The following is a 22031-nucleotide window of genomic DNA, read 5'->3' on the forward strand; positions in this document are numbered from 1 at the left end:
ATATTGAAGCTCTTCTCTGCTGGTTGATGAATGAGGAGAGAGCGTGGAGCTTCGAAGCTCTAAGTTAAGATGCAATGCAAGAAAGCAACCCCGGAAATTTTAGTGGAGATTCCAATTCAACATCGGCCGAAAAGGAGCTTCCGATCCCGACGTCACTCTTACAGTGTGTATATCCCGTTAATTAGCACAGTATGGTGATGCCATCAGGCTGGGGAATGGGAGCCGAGAGCTTGGCAAGCCATTACGCCACAAACTTTTATATCCTCTCTCTTTTCTGCGTTGGAATTCGGTATAAACAACCACGGAGAGAAAGTATTTGCCTTTCAAGATGCCGTTTCCTTTTGTTCTTCCGACGACTTCTTCTTTCTCCTTCTCGTCAAGCTTCAGCTCTGATACCCATCCTTCACTGCCCCTCAACGCGAGTACGTATCGCGGGGTAGTACGCGATAGCTTAAAAAAGCACAAAAGACTCCCACCAAGCTCTCAAATCTCGAATATCAACACAGTAGTATCTAGTGTTAACAAATATCTCCCCTATCTGCTACTGGTGGACGAAGGTTTAAGCAACAAAGGCACGGCAATTGTTAACCTCAAGACTCCTCCAGTCATCGAATGGAGGCCAACGTTATCAGGCGAAGTCGTCCCAGGGCGTGAGAGGGCCAGGATCAAGATCTCGTCTCTGGAACATGAGATTGGGTTTGTAGTCTCAACATTGGGCTTCTCGCATGTTCTAGCATCCCGGTCCGCCCTACAACCTCTCTATTCTACCAGCAGCGAGTTCCTTGGAGCCCAGGAGCGAACAAACGCAGTTCAAACAGCAACAAAATCTCTACTTGAAGCTGCTTCAGTATATGACTACCTTGCAAATCGGGGAGAGCACGCTACAGTCAGTCCGCCATGTCCTGATGTCTCCCAAGGAACAGCTCGAGCCCTGTCTTCTCTAGCCCTGGCTGAAGCCACATTACTTGCTGTCCTCAAAGACGACCCATACCCGGCAATAATTGCGCAAGACCGTAACAAAAACGATAAAGAGTGGATGTTCAAGGCCCCTGAAATCCCAAAGGTTCGCGCTCATCTGTATGCTCGACTTTGCCTAGCGGCCTCAGAACATGCAGCCAAAGCATCGTCTTTGTGTAGCACAGCAGGAACCGGATCACTCAAAATCAACAGCGCCCTTCTAAGATACATAGAAGATCTCCGCCGAACATGTCGAGCTCGGGCCTGTCGTTTCTTCGGGATTGATGCTGAGCTAGGTGGCCAAGTTGCAGACGGTATTGGATGGGTTCGCGCCGGTCTGTCAGAGTTGGGCGTCGAGCCCAAGGATCACAGTAAGAAGAGCGGCCTCAGCTTCAGCAAATTAAAGAAAGACATCTCAGAAAAGCGTGAAGACCGGCGAGTCGAAAAAGAGGCTGCCTGGGGAAGTGATGCAGGCAAGTCGGAGGAAATAAGAGTACTGGAGATGCTCGACATCAAGTGGAACAAAGTCAATGATACGGTAGGTTACCCTAGTCACTCCATCATAGCATACACTAATATCAATGCAGATGAACACGCAACTTGTCCCTCCCATCAATACTCTTCTCAGCAAGATGCCATCGGGGCGAGAGATTCATACGGTGAAGCCTTACGAAGTCCCTTCACTAGACAGAGACGTGTTGGAAGGCATGCGCGCACCGCCAGAGGAAGATGATGCATATGTCGATGATTTAAGTTCAGATGATGATATCAAGGGCGAACCTTCAGCACCGGTTGGTGCGTTCCCAGGAACTGTACACGACTACTCGCGGAGTCCTAACACGCCAGGCAATGCATACTATTAGTTATAGTAGCAGATCAGGTAATCTGAGTCGTGACAGCGTATTTATATAGAACAAAATTCTGGCTTAGCAACAGTCTCGCGCCTCTATGACTACGCCCATTTTGAGCAGCTCTCCGCTGAGTATCGAAATATCAGACTCTAGCATCGCCGTCATTTCTACTACATAATCATCATCCACAGCTTGATATCTAAACCTCTCATTCCAACAAAGAAGGGCCAGAAGCGCATTTATTCTTCCAGCCGTGGGGTGGGAACGGCCGTGGTGAATTCCCCATCTCCGGTGATAATCGGAAGAGTGATGGTTGGGTCAGGGGTGATGATTGAAAGATTAATAGTTGGATCAGGTGTAATAACTGGAAGGGTGATTGGGGGGTCGGAAGTGATAGTAGGGATGGTTGGCGTATAAGTCGCTGTGCAGGGTGGTGGCGTGGGGGACTTCTCGGGTTTGCAGATATCCCAGCAGCTGATCGCAGTTAGTATCGTCGCATTTCAAACTATCTCATCAGTTGATGGTCGATACTTACCCTCCCCATGATTCACCACAGTCATTGACACCGTCCTGGCAAATTGTTGGGCATGGATCATAGGAACTAAGAGGAGCCGCGGCGGCAAGCCCGACGAGAGTGATGGCGGCAGCGATGGTCTTAGAGAGCATGATGATCGATGAATGAAGTGTGATTCTGTGTGGTGTTTTGGGTAGTTTGATAATTGGTTCGTCCCATGGGAGAAGCCTTCGCCTTTATATCTGTCGCAACAGTAGCACGGATGCAATGCTAACTTGCAACAGAGTCAAGAAAGAGAGAAAGAGATTAAGGACACTTGGTGACCGCATTGACGTGTGATCGACTACCAAGACTCAATGTTAAGAAAGGTTGTCAATATACGAGGCACGTACATTCCCTAGCTCGAGATAGATCCAATTAGCTCCTGTCAAACATAGAAGTTGCGAGACACACGGCGATCGTGTAACGTCACAGGTCAATCCAAAGGCAGGAGTGAAAGATCAGCAATGTTCACAAAAATAGACATGCTAAATGCCCGTTGAATAAGACATCTGGCTTGGGCGAGCTTTGGAACACTGTGTCTTGGCTCGTATAGATGGACAACAAAAACGTCATAAGCATACCAACGTGAGGTTCTTTTGATACAGGGCAGTTAATCATTAGCTAGGTGCTGTAATGAGTTTTGAATAGAGTATGTATCAGAATAGACCACGGCGAGCGGGCAACGAAAAGATTAACCCAAATAGTATAATAAATAGCGTACAGAGTATAATTAGGTACTTTAATTTCGTCTTTTATGCTTCCAGCGGCCAACCTCTAGTACTATAGGGCACGGTGATTCCTGGGCTAGTAACAGTAAAGCAAGGCAATCCAAATTCAAAACTGTAATAAGAAATCTCCAAAGCCACTTGGGTTTAGATCAACTAACTCAATGCACGTTGTTTGATTGCTCTGCTTGTGCACGTGTACCACCAGTGCTAGCCACTCTGAGGACCGTCCCGAAGCTCAAAACCTTGACTTTACGGAACCTTTGCTTTGAGACAGCCCCTTGCGTTGGATAATTGAAGTCAAAAATACGCAACGGTATGCAGGTCCCTGCAAGTGCCGATCATTGTTCAAGTCGATCATGGAGTATCTGCAGGGTTGATAGATCGACCAGCTTTATCCCCACACCAAGATAGACGAACAGAAGGCGATGAGGTAATGTGTCTCGTGACAGATACACTTTGCGAGTGTCCTAGCACCAAATAGACGAATCCGATTGTATGTCTTTCCTGGGGTTGCAATCCTGGTCGGAGCTGTCGGTCTGTTGCAAGTCGGGGGTAGACCAGGTGGTATTGATTGGCAAACAGGGCTCGGTTCGGCAGCAACTTCGGGGTACATATCGGTAGAATAGCTTCAAGGTTAGTCTCTGGTCAAAGTAAAACACCTTATATCGAAACCGGTAAGCCAAAACGTGAACGATCAAGAAAATAATATTGCCAAGTTAGCTATCAGAACACAGCATGAAACTCCTTTCATCTAGCCTATACACAGGGTTAAAGTCCTAATAATCTCATTCGCAGTTTTCATCTGCGATAACCCTTCAGATCGCTTATGCCTCCAATCACTACATTCGTTTTCACAACAAACTTATGTTTTTTCTTCCTCTAGTTACCGAAAGCCATCTGCTTCTTGATCTCGGCAATCGCCTTACCAGGGTTGAGACCCTTGGGGCAGGCTCGGGTACAGTTAAGGATAGTGTGGCAACGGTACAGACTCATTGAGTTCTCGAGGTTCTGCTTTCGCTCGGCAGTGCGCTGGTCACGAGAATCGGCGAGCCATCGGTAAGACTGGAGCAGGATAGCGGGACCGAGGTACTCCTCAGAGTTCCACCAGTAAGATGGGCATGAAGTAGAGCAGCAGGCGCAGAGAATGCACTCGTAGAGACCGTCGAGCTTGCGTCGGTCCTCCTTGGTCTGTCGGTATTCACGTCCCTAGTAGTTTGGTCAGCAAAGGCGAAAATCTGCAAGTCGGAAAAGGAGTCGTACGTCTTCGGCAGGGGTGTCGCGCTGGAGGTAAGGCTTGATGCTCTTGTACTGCTTGTAGAAGTGTGTCAGATCAGGGACAAGGTCCTTGACGACGTAGGTGTGAGGAAGAGGGTAGATCTTGACGTCAGAAGCAGCCTCGGTAGGGATACGGCCTGGGTACTCTATTAGTGTCTTGTCCTGACAGTCGTGATATGCCGCATGCGACTCGGATGAAGGGGGCCGTACACAAGCAGGCAAGGGTGTTCTGGCCGTTGATGTTCATGGCACAGCTACCGCAGATACCCTCACGGCAACTTCGTCGGAAGGTCAGAGTAGGGTCGAGCTCGTTCTTGATTCGGATAAGGGCATCGAGAATCATGGGTCCAGTCTTGTTGAGGTCCAGAGTGTAGGTCTGAAGACGGGGCTTCTCGCTGGGGGTATCGGGGTTCCATCGGTAGATCTGGAAGGACTTCAACTTGGACTCGGGCCCCTTGGCAGGCTCGCTGACCGAGGCCATAGAACGAGTGAAGACAGTGCCGGGGCGAATGGCAGCCGTCCTTGAGAAGGCGCCAACAAGGCGAGAGGAAGATCGGAGAGCAGCCATGGTGGATCGGATCGAATTGAATTACGATTGCGATTGGGACCGGAGGAGAAGGACAGTCAAACTTCGCGATGTATAGTTGGAGCTGTGGTCAGGCGATTGACAGGAAGAAATGCCGTACAATCCCCTCCGTTAGAGCTGAATTGTCGATATTCTCAAAGGGTGGCGTCCAGAGGATTCTCGTCGTCATGTATTGGAAAGGCAAACCTTCCTCGGTTATTGCAGTTTACATTGGGACTTGCGGCTTCACCCTGGCCAATCAGAAATTAGCGATTGTCAACTTCGGCTCTCATACACTCGGAATCGACAGGAACGGGCTCGTGAAAACACGTGACTCCTGGAGATCGATCTCGGATCATCAACGGTTATCAATAATTGCGGAGATGAGGTTCCGAAAGATTTCACGACTGCCTACTAACAGTGGCTTCGATTCAATTGTGCATGTGGCTGTGCTTGATTCAAATTCCCTGTCTTTGTTCCGACGAATTGGTTCTCCACTCGAAACTTTGACAGAAAGAAGATTGGAGGGGCCGGACAAGATTAGATAACAAGTTGGTGCATCGGCGCTCAACAACTTTGTTTCTCCGTTCGCGATCCCACTTCTCATATGACACCGAATTTTTCTCTTACGATTTCCTTGGCAAAGATGGTTTCTCTGTGATCAGCTCTCGAATTGACTGTTTATCAATATTGTTATCGCCCCCTGTTTGCCCGCTCGAAACCGTCAATATTCGCATCAATTCTCGTCTCGATACGATCCACTTCTAGCCCTCCATGGCCGCACCTCGCAACCTACTGGCTGCGGCTTCATGGCGAACGCTTGCTAAATGTAAGTCGCACCAAGTATATGATCCCTGGATCTTCATGGTTCTAATTGCTCCAGTTTCAGATCAATCTTGCCCTCGACTTCGAACCCAACCCCATATCGCAATGACCTCATGCTCACGATCGAAACTTTACTCCACCTCACCCGATACATCTCGATTCTCTTACCATGTCGCATCTTCCTTTATTGCCAAGGATAGGCCATACGATCCTTCTAGCCACGTCTTCCACTTCAACCCATACAATCGAATTCAGCCCCCAAGAAACCGACGACCTTCTGCCCGTCCCGAGTCTGGTCACGATGCCTTCTTTGTCAGCCGGGTTAACGATTCCGGTTCAGTAGCCTTTGGCGTTGCTGATGGCGTCGGAGGCTGGGTAGACTCCGGTGTTGACCCCGCTGACTTTTCCCACGGATTCTGCGACTACATGGCACTAGCTGCTCACGAACACCAAACCAGCTCGGAGCCCCCCCTGACGGCTAGACAATTGATGCAGAAGGGATATGAAGCAATCTGCAACGATCGCAGCCTTCGCGCTGGCGGAAGCACAGCCTGTGTAGCCATTGCAGGAGCGGACGGAAATTTAGAGGTTGCGAACCTTGGCGATTCCGGCTTCCTGCAACTACGATTAAACGGTGTTCATACATACTCGGAACCTCAGACTCACGCCTTCAACACTCCGTTCCAACTGTCACTTGTACCTCCCAGTGTTGCTGCTCGTATGGCGGCTTTTGGCGGCGCTCAACTTAGCGACCTGCCCCGCGACGCTGACGTTACCCAGCACGCACTCCGTCATGGCGATATAATTGTCCTCGCAACCGACGGTGTTTTGGACAACCTATTCAACCAAGATATACTCAGAATTGCTAGTCGAGTCTTGGTTTCTTCAGGGGCTTGGGTAATGACCGAAGCTGGTGGTGTTCGCATGGCAGAATCTTTGGAACCCCTGGTCGAGTTACCCGATAACTCTGAGGGCAAGCGAACAGTAACACTTCAGAGCGCACTCGCTACCGAACTCGTAACAGCTGCCAAGCGCGCCAGCGTCAACACCAAAGTCGACGGCCCATTTGCCAAGGAAGTTCACAAATATTATCCCCATGAGAACTGGCACGGAGGCAAAGTCGACGATATTTGTGTGGTGGTAGCAGTGGTCAACGAGATTGCTCCTGCTGTAAAGGGCAAGCTATGATATACTTTGTTAATTTTGTTTTACGGCGCAGTTTCATGATAGAGCAGAGTACGACATATAAAGATGGGAACGCAAGCATTTGGTTTAACTTGGGAAGTTTGGAGTCTTTAAGTCAGTCACATAGACGGCAGAGGAAGCGCTGTGGCTTGCTTGAATCGTGGGATTGTATATGGACCGGGCGTCATGAAAAGGGATCACATACATTCTTAATTAAAAGTAGTTTGTGTTTTAGCATTATTTGTTCACGTTCCTTCTGAAGGTCCGGCTGAGACATTCGTGTAGCTTTACGATATGTGAAGCCCGAGCACAGCATATTTAAACAATGGTGCAATCAAAGAAATAATTACATAAAGTACACGATTAACTCTGGACTCGTGACTAATACTTATATCAAGCTAATACTCCATAATTATCTTTCTCAGTAGTTACAAGATATTTTCGTGCGGTGAACTCCAGGGTAAATTAACTGGATGCAATCATGATCATGACATCACCAAGTCATGGTGTAATAAGACTCATCATTGAAAGTGGCACAACTTCTATGCTGCAATATTCGAATTCATTTTTGAACATCAAGTATGGCGGAAATTTATATAGTAGGTTTAATTGGATGCTTACTATATCTATATAACTTTGCTAATACATTAATAGGCTGGCGCTATTGCAGCATTTACTGTAGATGTCTTGATCTACCCTCTCGATACCATCAAGACTCGCATGCAGAGTCAAGATTATATCAAGACATATTCAGAGAGTTCTAAGAAGAATGTTTGGGCTGTAAGAGGTCTTTACCAAGGCATTGGTAGTGTAGTACTTGCTACTCTTCCAGCAGGTATGTCATAAACCGGCAGATACGATGATCAGCTTGGCTCATATAAATTGCAGCTGGTCTGTTCTTTTCAACGTATGAGAGTGCGAAAAAAGTCATCGGCAATGCGACACCACTGCCACAACCCTTGGTCCATTCGGCAGCTTCAGGATTCGCCGAGATGGCATCCTGTTTGATACTCGCACCAGCAGAAGTCATCAAGCAGAATGCACAAATGCTACAGAATGACAGTCGCGGATCCTCGAAATCTGGATCATCAACATCGCTACAGGCTTTCCGTCAGCTGGCCGGCGACGGTGCATCTCGACGCTTGTTTACTGGCTACACAGCGCTCGTTGCACGAAACTTGCCTTTCACAGCCCTCCAATTCCCAATCTTTGAGCACGTGCGTTCAACATACTGGACTTCTAGAGGACCTGGTACTTCAGATCCAGGGTTGATCGAGACAGGATTGGTAACAGGTCTAAGCGCTGGAAGTGCAGGATCAGTGGCAGCTTTCATCACCACACCAAGCGATGTTGTCAAGACACGCATGATGCTAAGCGCCGGTAATCAGAGCGAAAGTTCGACACAGGGTCAGGGTGAAGTTGCCGCCAAGATGGAGGGGAAACGCCCAAAGAAGGGAGCATGGACCGTGTCCAAGGAAGTTTACCAAGAGAGGGGAGTGCGAGGATTCTTTCGGGGTGCGGCTCTGCGGTCAGGGTGGACAATGCTGGGAAGTGGACTCTATCTGGGATCTTACGAGATGGCCAAGGTCTGGTTAAGAAGAGGGAAGCCAGATGCCGAGGACGACGACACTGTGCTGTGACGGGGTCAGGAATAGACTAATTAGACAACTGGTTCAATGCCCATATCTAGGTAAAGTCTAACAAGTGTGAGTTACCAATATAATGTGCCACGATGACACGAGTCTCAAGTCACACCGCTGATATTTCAATGCAATACCAAAGGATCAACAAAGAAGACCTCAAACCCTATGTCGACATCCTTGTGGCTTCTGACGCCTTCCCCAGATTACATATGCAACATACCCTGTCAGGCGGGTTACTAAAAAATAGGGACTTGAAGCAGAACAGACGAAATCATTAGTCCACTCTTAGGCCATATATACACTAAGAATGATCTAATATTTATGTCAGCGACTAAATCAGTACCGGTTTTTATGCAAACCACCTGCCTGTAACACATGTAAAGCTCAGCCACTAACTAATTCTACACAGGTCGGAATGCACTATAGTTACGGTCATATGGACTCGTCTGTGTAAACCAAAGCCATGTCCAAGTTGCTCTTGTGACTAATGCTGGCCTTAATAACCACAACAGGGAATTCAAGAGTTGGTTAGACAAAGAGTGTTGCAATTTTAGCGCCAACTGGAACTGTCACTGCGTCTTGGCTTACACTAGTAGCGGACATTTTTTTGTCAATCCAATACCCCTAGTTACACGAAGTATATTTGTACCTACATACGTTCCGACTTCGCATTATTCTCCTAGCAGATGCTAAGGTTTAGGCGAATGGCCATTGGTGTATGTGTATGGCGGTGAGGAACTGACTCTTTCAAGTGCCGTTGCTCAAACAAGCGACTTTCCGAATGTCACCGTTGATACATGTGCCCAGTTCAAGGGTCCAATGATGTTAATGGCTGAAGAGGAAAACGCTCTTCAAACCCTATCCACTTGAAATCTTGATGCCCGTTTCCTTGCCTTCCACACAGCGAGCCGCAGAATCTTTCCATGCTACAAATAGAAGCACTGGCTGACTCGAGGCAACGATTCTCACTGGCTTGGATCGATGAATGTCGTGTTTCGAGACGACAGGCCTTTCGCACTAACATGCCGGCATTGGTAGAAAGTCCTTTTGAGAGTCTTCACCGACCCACATGTACCACTTCGTCGTCGTGTTCTCCGGATGGTGTCATTTAGCACGTTATTTAAGGCTTGATGGCCTAACATGCTGAGGAATGAGCCTTGACGACAATAAAAAGGCCGATGACTCGCTGTTGTAGTTTCGTCTTCTTGACTCGTAGATGCCCAATATCCAGCCCTCGAAATCTGTCATTGCCCATAAACACAAAAGCAGTACCAGACAGACAGTGTCGAGACAGACTTGTTAACATCAAATACCCAAACGAACAATAAGCTTTCTGCCCTTACGAAAGCCACAATGGCAAATGTTGACGTTCAAACGGCACCTGGTGCGGCTCTGGACATCTTCTCAAAGAATGTTGGACAAGTCGACGTAAGAGATATCAGCTCGACCCTGACTCCCTCGGATCGATATCTCGTGCAATCGCCATATACCGAGCAGGAACATTTGCTTGATCTCGAAACCCTCGACAACGAGAACACAATCCTTGCACGCGCTCTAGGCAAATTCCAGGCTCTGCGTGACGATTATGCGACCGCACCATACACGGAATCCTTCAACTGGCCAGAAGTAATGGAAGAAGTGAAACGTCTTGCCCTCGAGTCTGGCAAGGGTTTCAAGGAGACGTCATTCTATATCGTGGCGTTCCGTTCACGAATCAAGCAAACAACCGAGTACGCCGACCTTGGCCGCCTTGACAAAGGAGCCCATGCTGAGGCTGTCGCAAGCGGTGGCTTCCTAAAGTGAGTCGAAGAACTTTTCATTTTATGAGTCTTGCATATTGACATGAATAGGTACTGGTTCGGTGAGCCTGACTCAGTATTGGCCAACTTGGCAACTTGCATTTGGCGATCTCGAGAAGATGCAAAGAACGGCGGCACTGGTCCAGCTCACCGAAAAGCTGCAGGAGCAACTCGGTCCATGTATGCATTCTGGAAGATTGATCAGCACCGACTCATCGTTCGAGATAATGTTGAAGATTGGGAGATTATCCCATGGGAAGATTCAGCATAAAGGTTAGGAGTAAACTCTCTGATATTCTGTGTAATCTTCATGAGGCGTCTGGGAATTCTTTCAAAAAGTTTAGAAAAGGGTTATGCTTCAGGATGCGGGCACTGAGTTTGGGGATATGAGACGGAACAAGTAAAAGGCGAAACGGCGTTTATTAAAGAGAAATAGTGATTGAATATTGGTAAACATCTAGAAAGTAAAAAGTTCAAGAAAGATAAAGAGGGCGTTTGTCCATACAATCAAGGCAATGAGAATCGTATCAAAAGCTGATAATCGAGACTATGTGCCGTAGAACAAAACGTAACGCGAACGATCTCTTGTAAGGAAGAGAATATCAAGACCATCGCACAGCTAATTCCGCATAGTGTCGAATATTGTGACTTTTAAAAATGCATCGCAATACCATCGCACGCATTCTGTTTGTTGGTGAATAACGGAGGTCGTTATTCGGCTCTGCATCGTTCAAGCACGGGATATATAATCTGCCATGCTTCACCGCCCCCAGATCCCACAACGCCCACAAATGAGTACACGAAAAGTTTCGATATTCCCACCTTCAGAGTCCCGAGGCCTTGCAACATCACCCGCCCTTTTTGCGATCATAGCGCCGAACCTCTCTCCGTCTCTCGCGGCCCCGTGAATATCTCCTCCCGAATTTTTGTCAAGATGGCGGACGCTCAGAACGATGCGCCTGCTACTGCGCCTTTCAAGGCCGTCCAAGTCGAGGCTCTGGTGAGTTGAACATGCCCCACCTTTTGAGACCCCCTCTTGAAGTAGGAGTAGGAGTAGGAGTATGAGCATGAGGACTGACCTCAGTTGGTGTCTATAGGTAATTATGAAGATCGCCAAGCACTGCTCCTCGGCTTTCCCTTCTGTTGCGACCGGAGCTATTGTTGGAATGGAGAGTGAAGGTCTCCTTGAAGTCACCAACACCTTCCCTTTCCCTACTGTCGACCCCGCTACAACCGATGGCCACCAGAGCGATGCTTCGCAGCTCGCCGCTGCTGCTCCCCGACAGCAGAAGAACATCACCTACCAAAACGAGATGATCCGACACCTCAAGGAGGTCAACGTCGATGCCAACAACGTTGGTTGGTACACAAGTGCCACCATGGGCAACTTTGTCAACATGAACTTTGTTGAGAACCAGTTCCACTACCAAAGCGCCAACGAGAACGCCGTCGCCCTCGTTTACGATGCCAGCAAGAGTTCTCAGGGCAACCTGACCTTCCGAGCTTTCCGTCTGTCTCCTGCTTTCATGAGCGCCTACAAGGAGGGCAAGTTCACAACTGAGATGTAGGATGATGCCATATACCGCTGATGGCGATAAAGATGCTAACAAAGACTAGCTTGCAAAAGTCCAAGCTCACCTTCAAGGACATCCTCGCCGAGGTCTCTGTCAGCGTCCACAACTCTCACCTCCTCACAACGTTCCTTCACCAGATCCCCTCCGCTCCCGTCAAGGGTGCCATCGAGCAGCCCACATCGCTCGATGACCTCCACCGTAACGCTCTCGAGCCTCCTCTGTACCCCTCGATCGACAACCTCGACCTTGCGATCGACCCCTTCCTCGAGAAGACCTGCGATCTCCTCCTCGAGAGCATCGAGTCACACTACACCGACCTCAACAACTTCCAATACTACCAGCGACAACTCGGTCGTGAGCAGACCAAGATCACACAATGGCAGGCCAAGCGCAAGGCTGAGAACGCCCAGCGTGCTGCTGCCAAGCAGGAGCCTCTTCCCGAGGATGAGTGGCAACGACTGTTCAAGCTTCCTCAGGAGCCCAGCCGACTGGAGGGTATGCTGAATGCCAAGCAGGTGGAGCAATACAGCAAGCAGGTGGATGGATTCACAGCCAACGTCAGTGCCAAGATGTTTGCTGTGCGGGAGGACCTGATGCCCAAATAGATGGAGAACGGATGAGGCGGGGTTCAAAAAGTCTCGAAGAAATTCAAGAAAACGAGACGCTCAGTGATGGTTTGCATTGGCGGCGTTCCGGACAACGTGGAATAATATCGAGTGCTGGTCTAGATTTTAAAGCGTTGAGAAAGAGAGGAGCACTTGATGAGCACATGATGGGCCAGCCTGACGTTGACAATGGTGACGCTGTTGAAAAGTCATAAAGAGAAGGACACGAGTGTAGCCTTGATCCACAAACTCGGCTTCGTAGATAGCGCTTGCAAACCGAGCTCTCCAAGGATGAGAGTCTTGATCAATCTTAACGTTAAAGAAGTATATGTATTGTATTACGATTTATTGTTGTATTTCTGACACATTTGTGAACTACCTTGGAGTCTTGTGTTAGACTATTGGGTATCATAGTAGTTTCAGTTTATGAGACATATTCCTCTACTGCAATTACATGCAGCATGGGGTGGTGCTTCTGTCACTGCGGTATCATGGCAGGCAGACGACAACAACAACAACAACAATAAGCTAATGTTGCCCGAGTATCTGGCCATTGCACTCGGAACTAGATACTGAGTCTAGGAGGTCGGTCTGTAGTAGCTTGCAGGACGATCCATGACCCGTAGTATTCGCGTGAAGCGGTTCTCGGCTTCCGAGCGGGGAATGTCAAGGGTCAGCACTGCACTGCATGGTACGGTATGAAGAAGGTAGTAAACAATTGTGAGGCAAGACAAGACACGAACAGCTCAAAACTTTCAATTGACAAGGAAGGTGGGTAAATCTTGAACGGAAAACAGTCTAGTGTGGCTTTGCCCACTCGTTGGACGAGAAAAATCAACGTGGTTGTCACCGGATCCTGTCCGTATTCGTACCAAGCATCCGACTTGGATGAGCTTCCTAGGCTTTCCCACGATGAGAAAGCTCCTCCTCCCGTCTCTCATTTTTTCTTCTCCATTGTGGATTCTCATTAGGGGACACCGAGTCCCTGAGATCCACTCGGGTACCTGTTGAGGTGCCAACCGACCACCCGTTTAAAAGTATCTGCCGCCCCGCCTCAAAAATTGCCCCGTCTCAATGGCAGCAGAAAATTCTGCCCCTCATTTTGCCGTCCATCTTTCTCACCGCCCGCGTAAACAGCCCCACCGACCCTTGCAAACCCCTCCCCCTCCATTGACTCTCAGCCCATAGCAGCACTCTTTCTGCCCCGCCCCAAGTTATCTTGTTGTCTGGTCTTCCATCTGCTAAGTCTTCTTCAACCTACATATTCCTCCTCTTCCCTTTCACTTTTTTCTCTCTCTTCTTCTTCTTCTATTCTCTCTTCTCATCAATCCCTTTATCCTCTCCTCCACCTTATCCATCATGTCTGCTCCCGCCCACAAGTTCAAGGTCGCCGACCTTTCTCTTGCCGCCTTTGGCCGCAAGGAGATCGAGCTCGCTGAGAACGAGATGCCCGGTCTCATGCAGACCCGAGCCAAGTATGCTGCCGACCAACCTCTCGCCGGTGCCCGCATCGCTGGTTGCCTTCACATGACCATCCAGACCGCCGTCCTCATCGAGACCCTCACTGCTCTCGGTGCTGAGGTTACCTGGACCAGCTGTAACATCTTCTCCACTCAGGACCACGCCGCCGCTGCCATTGCCGCCGCCGGTGTCCCCGTCTTCGCCTGGAAGGGTGAGACCGACGAGGAGTACAACTGGTGCCTCGAGCAGCAGCTTACTGCCTTCAAGGACAACAAGAAGCTCAACCTCATCCTCGACGACGGTGGTGACCTGACCACCCTTGTCCACCAGAAGTACCCTGAGATGCTCAAGGACTGCTTCGGTGTCTCTGAGGAGACCACCACCGGTGTCCACCACCTCTACCGCATGCTCCGTGACAACAAGCTCCTTGTCCCCGCCATCAACGTCAACGACTCCGTCACCAAGTCCAAGTTCGACAACCTCTACGGCTGCCGTGAGTCCCTTGTCGACGGTATCAAGCGTGCTACCGATGTCATGATTGCTGGCAAGGTCGCTGTCGTCGCCGGTTTCGGTGATGTCGGTAAGGGTTGCGCTATGGCCCTCCACGGCATGGGTGCTCGCGTCATTGTCACCGAGATTGACCCCATCAACGCCCTCCAGGCTGCCATGGCTGGTTACCAAGTCACCACCATGGAGAAGGCTGCCAAGTTCGGCCAGATCTTCGTCACCACCACTGGCTGCCGTGACATCCTCACTGGCGAGCACTTCGAGGCTATGCCCAACGATGCCATTGTTTGCAACATTGGTCACTTCGATATCGAGATTGACGTTGCTTGGCTCAAGAAGAACGCCAGTTCTGTCCAGAACATCAAGCCCCAGGTTGACCGCTTCCTCATGCCCAGCGGCCGCCACATCATCCTCCTTGCTGAGGGCCGTCTTGTCAACCTTGGCTGTGCTACCGGCCACTCTTCTTTCGTCATGTCCTGCTCTTTCACCAACCAGGTCCTTGCTCAGATCATGCTTTACAAGGCTGCTGACAAGGCCTTTGCTGAGAAGTACGTCGAGTTCGCCAAGACCGACAAGCTCGACGTCGGTGTCTACGTCCTCCCCAAGATCCTCGACGAGGAGGTCGCCCGTCTCCACCTTGCTCACTGCCAGGCTGAGCTCTCCACCCTCAGCAACGTCCAGGCTGAGTACCTCGGCTTGACCGTCGAGGGTCCATTCAAGGCCGACATCTACCGCTACTAAGCGAACATAATCAATACCCAGGGATCCTTCAACTGGATCCCTACGTGTGACGAACTTTCCCTCTTCTGTCGACATGACAATCGGCAAAATTCTAGTTTCAACAGCATGAACTTGCATGGCATATGGGTCGGGAGAGTTACTAGGACATCTGCGGTTTTCTGATTTTTTTACCTTTCTCTTCTTTGTTTCTGCTTATTTGGGTTTACTTCTCCTCTCATACCGAAGAGAAGACTCCTCGCAGGGTGCAGGGAGGGGCAAAAAGATCTTTGCTTTTTCAACAAAATGGCGTTGGCTTTTTTGCTAATCATGATTCCCCCCTTCGAGATATAAAAACGGATGATGAATGGAATGAATATGGACGGATATGACCAAGACGAGACCTCCCCCACAGGGATGGAAGGAATGGTACCTCGATAAAGGCAGGCCCGTCAACCGTGGCCAGGATAGAGTAGAAATTCAAAAGAGATTTTCTTCCTCTAATATCTGTTGATTATGTGATGTTTGTTCTGGCAATGCTCTGAACCTTGACCTTGATTGTGATCGTTCCTTCGGTTGGTTTGATATGTGAAGTTGCTATCTCCAGGCTTGAGGACGGTCACGTTGCTTCATAGCGGGTCCTAACTCTGGCACAAGCCATATCACTGTGTTGATAATTGAGAAGGCTCTCTATAATAGACGGAATTAACTGAATGGTTTCGTGCTTCTGATCTATCTAACCTCTATAATGACCAGATGAAGCTGGCGGACTGATTCTATCTATTGCAGATCATTCTGCTCTGGTACGATACTCTTCAGCTTTCCCTCTGTCAATGCCAGTCGAATATTGTCAAAAGCCCATGCCGCCATTGCTCTTTCGGTTTCCACTGTCCAAGTCCCCATGTGCGGGACAAGCAGTACGTTCTTGTTACTCACCAAACCTGGATGGATCTCAGGTTCATTCTCGAAAACGTCGAGTCCGGCGCTGGCAACTTGTCCTGACTCGAGGGCGTCGACAAGAGCAGCTTCGTCCATTACAGCACCACGAGCAGTATTGACAATGACAACACCGCGCTTCATCATGTCGAACTGAGGCCTCGCGATTGTATGTCGTGTCTTGGGCTATTGAAGGTTAATATATTTATTAAAGAATGTGGAACCCTTGATTTGACTCACGTTCAGGGGTAGGTTGAGACTCAACACATCGCTTTCTTTGAGAAGAGTCTCAAAGTCAACATACTCAGCCTCGCCTTCTAGTTCTGGAGCTAAACGGCTGCGGTTATAGTACTTGACGATCATGCCAAAAGCACGAGCTTTGCGGGCGACATTACGACCTATACCACCCATTCCTAGGATACCCAGCACCTTGCCTTGCGGATCGTGGCCTAGTGAGGGTGCAGGTTTACCACGCCAAGTGCCGTCACGCAGAGTGAAGATGCTGGATGAGAGATTTCTCAAAGCACCGATGAGCAAAAAGATTGTTATATCCGCTGTTGCATCATCCACAGCTGTTGGCGTGTTGGAAACACGGATACCACGAGAAGTACATTCTGGGACGTGAATTTGATCATATCCAGCCCCTGTAATAGTCAGCAAACTTGTACTGTTTGTGGTTTAAATGATGGATCCCTACCGTTGTGGCAAATAAATTTGAGTGTCTTGGGCAGGTTGTCGAGCAACTCGGCATCAAACATGCCAGCGGTGCTGTAAGTCTTGTTTGTGCGGTAGATAGCCTCGATTCCATCAAATGCGCCAGACTTGCTCTCTTCTAAGAAACCAGCTCGATCTGTTGATTTGGGCCAGATAACCTCTACAATCTCAGAGAGCGAGTCGAACTCCTCTTGGGCCCTGTAAACTGTCAGAGTATTGTAATAACAACCCGAAATTACATATGGAAGCAGCTTGTTAGTGGACTTACTGCTTTGTGTTACCCAGGAAGAGAACCTTGGGTTTGTTTGTCATATTGGGTAATTTTTAATCCGTAATTGGAACAGAAGATGAGTATTTGAAGAGAAAGCCTATTGCGGCTCTTTTACTTGATGATCTTTATTGTTGTCGTCTGTGTTATATGAGAGAACCGTCGGCTTTCATCCCGAAGTTGGATAACGGGATTGATCAACCACCAGGTCATGGCGGGGTTGAAGTGGGGGTGGGGTTCTCGGAAGGCGCCATTTGAAGTTCCTACCTTGGTAACAGAAGTTGACCTTTTGGATTGGGATACGAAGACAAAGAGCTTAAGAAGTCTGGTCAAAATGTCATGAACTGACCTACTAGTTTCATCTCTTATGTTTCCAGGAGTCTGTCCCTTCTGGGATGGATCAAAACCTGGATATAGTAGCTATATATATGTCTCGAGGTCGGGATTATAATCGCCGGACATGAATTATAGACAAGTTAATCTCGGCACCGAAAAGTATATCGGCTGAAATACACTATTCCAACATCCTGCAACAAAAGCACGTTTACATAAGCAATCGCCAAGCACCAAGCAACAACGCCGCGAAACCTGTGCACACACCCATCAGCCACTGCAGCGATTGGAACTTGACCTGCTCCAGCTTCTCCCGCAGAGCTGCAACCTCCTGCTCAATCTTTGCTTCTGTCTCCTTGATCTTGAGCTCCTGCCCCACAGCCTCCTCTCTGATACGGCCCTTCTCCAGGCTAAGGTCGAGGCGGACGCTGGCCTGCGTGCGGCTGATCTCGTCCCGAAGGCGGTTGCTCAGCTTGGCGATGTCATTGGTTACTCGTTCGTGCGTGTTGCGTGTTGTGTTGAATTCGGTCGAGTCGGCTGAGAGAATCTCGGAACGTAGCTTGGCAAAATCGACCTTTTGGGTGTATGTTGCTTTGGCGGCGTCTTCGCGGAGGACCATTGTCCGTGTAAGATTTTGGATGCTTAACGGCGGTTCAGTATTTTTATTGCAGTAGTTTCGTTTCCAGTTCGTACCTCTCCTCAATAGCGTCGTTCAGCACCTTCATCATAGCAACCGATTGCTCCTCCGTAAACCCTTCACCCTGTAACCGCTTCACAAACTTGAGTGTATCAAAGTGGTGGTCTCGTTGCCTAAGGGCTGTTACGTGGAAAGCCCTTCTGGTAACAGGGCTAACGATTCGAGGAGATTGCCGTTGGAGAACAGGGCCAGCCTGAAAGGATGTAAAAGACCGTCGTTTATCGGCAGAAGGGATCGAGGCGAACGGCCGAGCTGCTTGTGAGACTGAGTGGGGTGCCCAGCTGAGGCGTGGAAGAAGGAATCGAGGCAGCATCTCGGCTGCTGTAACGCAAGGAGCTGCCATAGCTGCTAAGGTGTTGGGTAGACGCTTAAGTCCTTATGTACCTAGGTGGTAATATATGTCGGTCTGGCGAGTTGTTGAGACTGCGATGTCGGCTGGTGGATAATAAAAAAGTGAGTCTCTAAGCTATGATGCGAAAAAGAAAGAAAAACCTAAGATGTCTAATTCAAGTAGCATAAACTGACCTAATAATTTCGTCTCTTAGGCTTCCAGCAGCCAGTTCTTCTAATAGAGGGGGGGGAGATGGAGTTGAAGAATCTACCAGTTGTGACGTTAAAGTTAATTGACAAGAGCGGGAAACATCGGGTTTGATTGGCCCCTGAAGCTAATATGCATCCAGCCAATAGGACGTGGCTGATGCTAAATTTGTGGCCAATTACGGGAAAGGGAATTTGTTTTGCAATGAAACCCTGGGATCTGATACCAAACATAGATAGATCCTGGTCTTTTCCTACTGTAATTAATTACCTAGGTAGTTAGCTTAGATCGACAAGCTAACTACTTATAAATCTGCTTTATGATAACCTATTAGGCCCCTAAATCTCCAAAGGCAAGAAGTAATAGTATCGACTTCCATTCATTTGTCTGGAAGATATGGTAAGTTTGTGCTCAAGTGGTGGAAGCAAACTGCAGTGATGGATTGTGTAGTCGTGTCAGATCTTGACTCAAGCTTGCTTACTTACTGAATCATCAAACTTGACTCAGGATAATGCTGTAGATAACAAACATAAAATACCCGATATACGGGGTTCAGATAAGCAAATTCCGGGATCATTCAAGGGGTGATCTCATATCACAACATCTTGGCCAATTACTACCGAACATCGTATATCTGGAATGCTGTCACGACAATAAATATAACGTCTTAACAAATACTTTACTTCTCACATTCTCATCATTCGATCTACAGCTCGGGTCAATTACAGCTTTGAATATTCTGAGACAGTAAGCCGGATTTAATCGAATCCCGAATCCCGCGAATTATATCCCCTAACTCCGGGATCGTCGCAATTCCCTGCCCCCTTCAAGCACAGCATCGGAATTCCTGTTATACAACCGGAATTTATTCAACTTTTTTGTTTACTCACGTACATGGTCTTAATTGGCAACAATTACACAAGCAAACAATGGCACCACCCGATCTGTCGGCCTCTGCAACCTCCAGTGCGACAGGGACACCCGCTGGCTATGGTAGGGCGTGTACTGCATGCCAGAGAGCGAAATGCAAGTGTATCTTGAGAGCTTCTGGCCAAGATTGCGAAAGATGTCATCGCCTCGGAAAGCCATGTCAAACAATGGCAACGTCGCGAAAGCGGGTTGCTAAAAAATCCACATCTTCCAGAACGGCCCAACTAGAAGAGAAGCTTGAAGATCTTGTTACTATCCTGCGCGCAGCTCAACCGTCAAATGGCAACCTGCAGCCGTCAAATTCGGGCGAATCTAGCCCTTTGATGAATTCGTCCAACATGTGTCACCTCACCAGCCGCTTAGAATCGCTAGCAACAGCTGCAGCATCGTCTTCTTCATCGGAAACCCAACCTCGCTCGCATCCTGCACCTCATAGTTATGGTTCCAAAAGCACAGGGGACAGCCATATGCATACATCGCCCTCCAGTATTGGAGAAGATACATCATCGCTGCCTGAACCCACGCCAGAAGAGGCTGAAGTATACCTGAGAAAGTTCAAGACGTGGCTGGAAAAGTTCCCCTGCATAGTCTTGCCCCACGATATGACAGCTGCGGCTTTGCGAAAAGAGAAGCCGTTTCTGTGGCTATGTATCATGAACATCACGTCAATGTCCGTCGAGCAGCAGATTAAAATGAAAGACCAAGTTCGACAAGAAATTGCTACAAGAATTATCATCAACCATGAGAGATCCATGGACTGCCTTCAGGGAATTATATGTTATGTTACCTGGTTAGTTTACCGCCGCCGTTCCCTACTGTAGCTTGCTCTGACCTTTGCAAAGGGCCTCCACTACTTCCAGTCCAGGTAAACCTTTTATCGTCACGTTTTGCCAAATGGCCGTCTTGGTTGCCTATGAGCTTGGTCTTACAAAAGCCCCTGTTGAGGAACAATACTTTACAGTTTGTTTCAAACTCTGGGGAGGACGACCCGCTCCGCCGCGGTTACGCACGTTGGAGGAACGGCGAACCGTTTTGTCGCTTTGGTTTCTAACTTCCGTGTAAGTTTCATCCTTTTGCTTTTGGTCCACTTCTGATTTGGGCAGCATGTCATCTTTCATTGGCAAGATGGAAACCCTCCACTGGACTCCGCATATGAGCGATTGTCTTGACGTGCTGGAGAGAGAGAAGCGGTATCCCTCTGATGAGCTGTTGGTTGCATTTATTAGGTACCAGCTTGTGGCAGATGAAGCGCAGAAATTGTTGGTTCGTGATGTCATGGGCGATCCGTCACCACCACCTACGTACATTTTCAGAAAGAGTTTGCTTGCCAAGCTGCAGGCGGTTCGGGACGGGTTACCCTTGAACATGCCCATGACCCGTAAGTACATGATGAGCAACTGTTGCTAGGCCATGCTAACAGGCGCAGATGTATTACAGGCGCACGCGCTTGTGACAGAAGTTCAAGTCAATTCAGTCGGCCTCTTTATGCAAAATATTCCAGTCAATCAACGAATTGAAAGCATGTATGCATGTCTTAGAGCAATCAGGACATGGTACGATGTATTTTTTAGCATTCCCGCTGAGGAGGTCGCAGGGGTTCCCTTTGCAGTTTATATCCAGTTATCACAGGTTCAAATAGCTTTGTACCGGCTCACCACGTCCGAGGACCCTGCTTGGGACAAGGAGGTGGTACGGCACACAGCAGACTTACTGGTACTTCTGGATCAAGTCATCGAGTTTTTTACACGTATCGACTCGGTCTACAGGATGAAGACTAGTGCGGGCGAGGAGACGGTGTTCCTGATGGGGGCCAAAATTATGCGAAATATCCGGAACTCTTGGGAACCCATATTATCAAGACATCTCAGCAGTGTGCCTTTATCTACAGCGAACCAAGGAACTGTTCAATCGATGCCAGCACAAAATCCACAAGACCAGCAAAGCATAGACATGGCGGCCGTCAACATGATGGATTTCGGAGATATTACATGGATGTCTGACGTTTTTGGACCTTGGGAGTTCTAACACCTCACTACGTTTGGGAAAGCCATGTTTCATGGTGTTAGACCCGATCAGGCAATGCCGAGTGAGGGATTCGTTTTGTGGTAAGCAAATGTTGGCTCCAGTGGTTTGTTTGGTTGGGCGGAATTCCGTTCCAAAGCGATACCCAACTCCGTCTACACCACCCCAGCTTTGACACTCTAGCAATTATTAAGTGTGCGGGATCGGGAAGACATAACAAAATACCCCGGTAGCTACCACGCTTATGTCTTGTGTGTTTGTTTCATCAATCATTTATAAAAACATAATGCCCAACATGCCAAGCAACTTCCATGCTTTGCTATGGCCCTATCGAACTTACATCTC

General features: G+C 48.6%; 11 protein-coding genes across 11 annotated transcripts, besides 2 other annotated features; 7 read left to right on the forward strand and 4 right to left on the reverse strand.

Moving 5' to 3' along the window:
* Positions 1-328: 328 nt before the first annotated feature.
* FPSE_06199 (uncharacterized protein) lies at positions 329-1820 on the forward strand (the record flags this gene model as incomplete). The annotated part of the gene is made up of 2 exons (XM_009259317.1): positions 329-1495; positions 1545-1820. The coding sequence occupies 2 exons, from the start codon at positions 329-331 to the stop codon at positions 1818-1820; spliced, it is 1443 nt and encodes a 480-aa protein (XP_009257592.1).
* A 227-nt stretch (positions 1821-2047) lies between these two features.
* On the reverse strand, positions 2048-2474 carry FPSE_06200 (uncharacterized protein; the record flags this gene model as incomplete). The annotated part of the gene is made up of 2 exons (XM_009259318.1): positions 2048-2282; positions 2344-2474. 2 exons carry the CDS (start codon positions 2472-2474, stop codon positions 2048-2050), a joined length of 366 nt encoding a protein of 121 aa, XP_009257593.1.
* Positions 2475-3971: 1497 nt separating this feature from the next.
* On the reverse strand, positions 3972-4935 carry FPSE_06201 (uncharacterized protein; the record flags this gene model as incomplete). The annotated part of the gene is made up of 3 exons (XM_009259319.1): positions 3972-4298; positions 4353-4504; positions 4578-4935. The coding sequence occupies 3 exons, from the start codon at positions 4933-4935 to the stop codon at positions 3972-3974; spliced, it is 837 nt and encodes a 278-aa protein (XP_009257594.1).
* A 771-nt stretch (positions 4936-5706) lies between these two features.
* FPSE_06202 (uncharacterized protein) lies at positions 5707-6945 on the forward strand (the record flags this gene model as incomplete). The annotated part of the gene is made up of 2 exons (XM_009259320.1): positions 5707-5761; positions 5816-6945. 2 exons carry the CDS (start codon positions 5707-5709, stop codon positions 6943-6945), a joined length of 1185 nt encoding a protein of 394 aa, XP_009257595.1.
* Positions 6946-7523: 578 nt separating this feature from the next.
* On the forward strand, positions 7524-8582 carry FPSE_06203 (uncharacterized protein; the record flags this gene model as incomplete). The annotated part of the gene is made up of 3 exons (XM_009259321.1): positions 7524-7541; positions 7597-7777; positions 7831-8582. The coding sequence occupies 3 exons, from the start codon at positions 7524-7526 to the stop codon at positions 8580-8582; spliced, it is 951 nt and encodes a 316-aa protein (XP_009257596.1).
* A 1356-nt stretch (positions 8583-9938) lies between these two features.
* Positions 9939-10655, forward strand: FPSE_06204 (uncharacterized protein; the record flags this gene model as incomplete). Its single annotated transcript, XM_009259322.1, has 2 exons — positions 9939-10384; positions 10436-10655. 2 exons carry the CDS (start codon positions 9939-9941, stop codon positions 10653-10655), a joined length of 666 nt encoding a protein of 221 aa, XP_009257597.1.
* Positions 10656-11318: 663 nt separating this feature from the next.
* On the forward strand, positions 11319-12563 carry FPSE_06205 (uncharacterized protein; the record flags this gene model as incomplete). Its single annotated transcript, XM_009259323.1, has 3 exons — positions 11319-11384; positions 11482-11948; positions 12002-12563. 3 exons carry the CDS (start codon positions 11319-11321, stop codon positions 12561-12563), a joined length of 1095 nt encoding a protein of 364 aa, XP_009257598.1.
* A 502-nt stretch (positions 12564-13065) lies between these two features.
* Positions 13066-13090: a microsatellite.
* Positions 13091-13809: 719 nt separating this feature from the next.
* Positions 13810-13909: a repeat region.
* Positions 13910-13922: 13 nt separating this feature from the next.
* Positions 13923-15272, forward strand: FPSE_06206 (uncharacterized protein; the record flags this gene model as incomplete). Its single annotated transcript, XM_009259324.1, has 1 exon — positions 13923-15272. One exon carries the CDS (start codon positions 13923-13925, stop codon positions 15270-15272), a length of 1350 nt encoding a protein of 449 aa, XP_009257599.1.
* Positions 15273-16028: 756 nt separating this feature from the next.
* Positions 16029-17210, reverse strand: FPSE_06207 (uncharacterized protein; the record flags this gene model as incomplete). Its single annotated transcript, XM_009259325.1, has 4 exons — positions 16029-16370; positions 16425-16828; positions 16882-17096; positions 17167-17210. The coding sequence occupies 4 exons, from the start codon at positions 17208-17210 to the stop codon at positions 16029-16031; spliced, it is 1005 nt and encodes a 334-aa protein (XP_009257600.1).
* Positions 17211-17710: 500 nt separating this feature from the next.
* On the reverse strand, positions 17711-18539 carry FPSE_06208 (uncharacterized protein; the record flags this gene model as incomplete). The annotated part of the gene is made up of 2 exons (XM_009259326.1): positions 17711-18140; positions 18193-18539. 2 exons carry the CDS (start codon positions 18537-18539, stop codon positions 17711-17713), a joined length of 777 nt encoding a protein of 258 aa, XP_009257601.1.
* Positions 18540-19831: 1292 nt separating this feature from the next.
* Positions 19832-21689, forward strand: FPSE_06209 (uncharacterized protein; the record flags this gene model as incomplete). Its single annotated transcript, XM_009259327.1, has 4 exons — positions 19832-20454; positions 20507-20722; positions 20768-21042; positions 21091-21689. The coding sequence occupies 4 exons, from the start codon at positions 19832-19834 to the stop codon at positions 21687-21689; spliced, it is 1713 nt and encodes a 570-aa protein (XP_009257602.1).
* Between the last annotated feature and the right edge of the window lie 342 nt (positions 21690-22031).

The sequence above is a fragment of the Fusarium pseudograminearum genome, chromosome 3, assembly GCF_000303195.2.
Source record: "Fusarium pseudograminearum CS3096 chromosome 3, whole genome shotgun sequence".
NCBI classification, from domain to species: domain Eukaryota; kingdom Fungi; phylum Ascomycota; class Sordariomycetes; order Hypocreales; family Nectriaceae; genus Fusarium; species Fusarium pseudograminearum.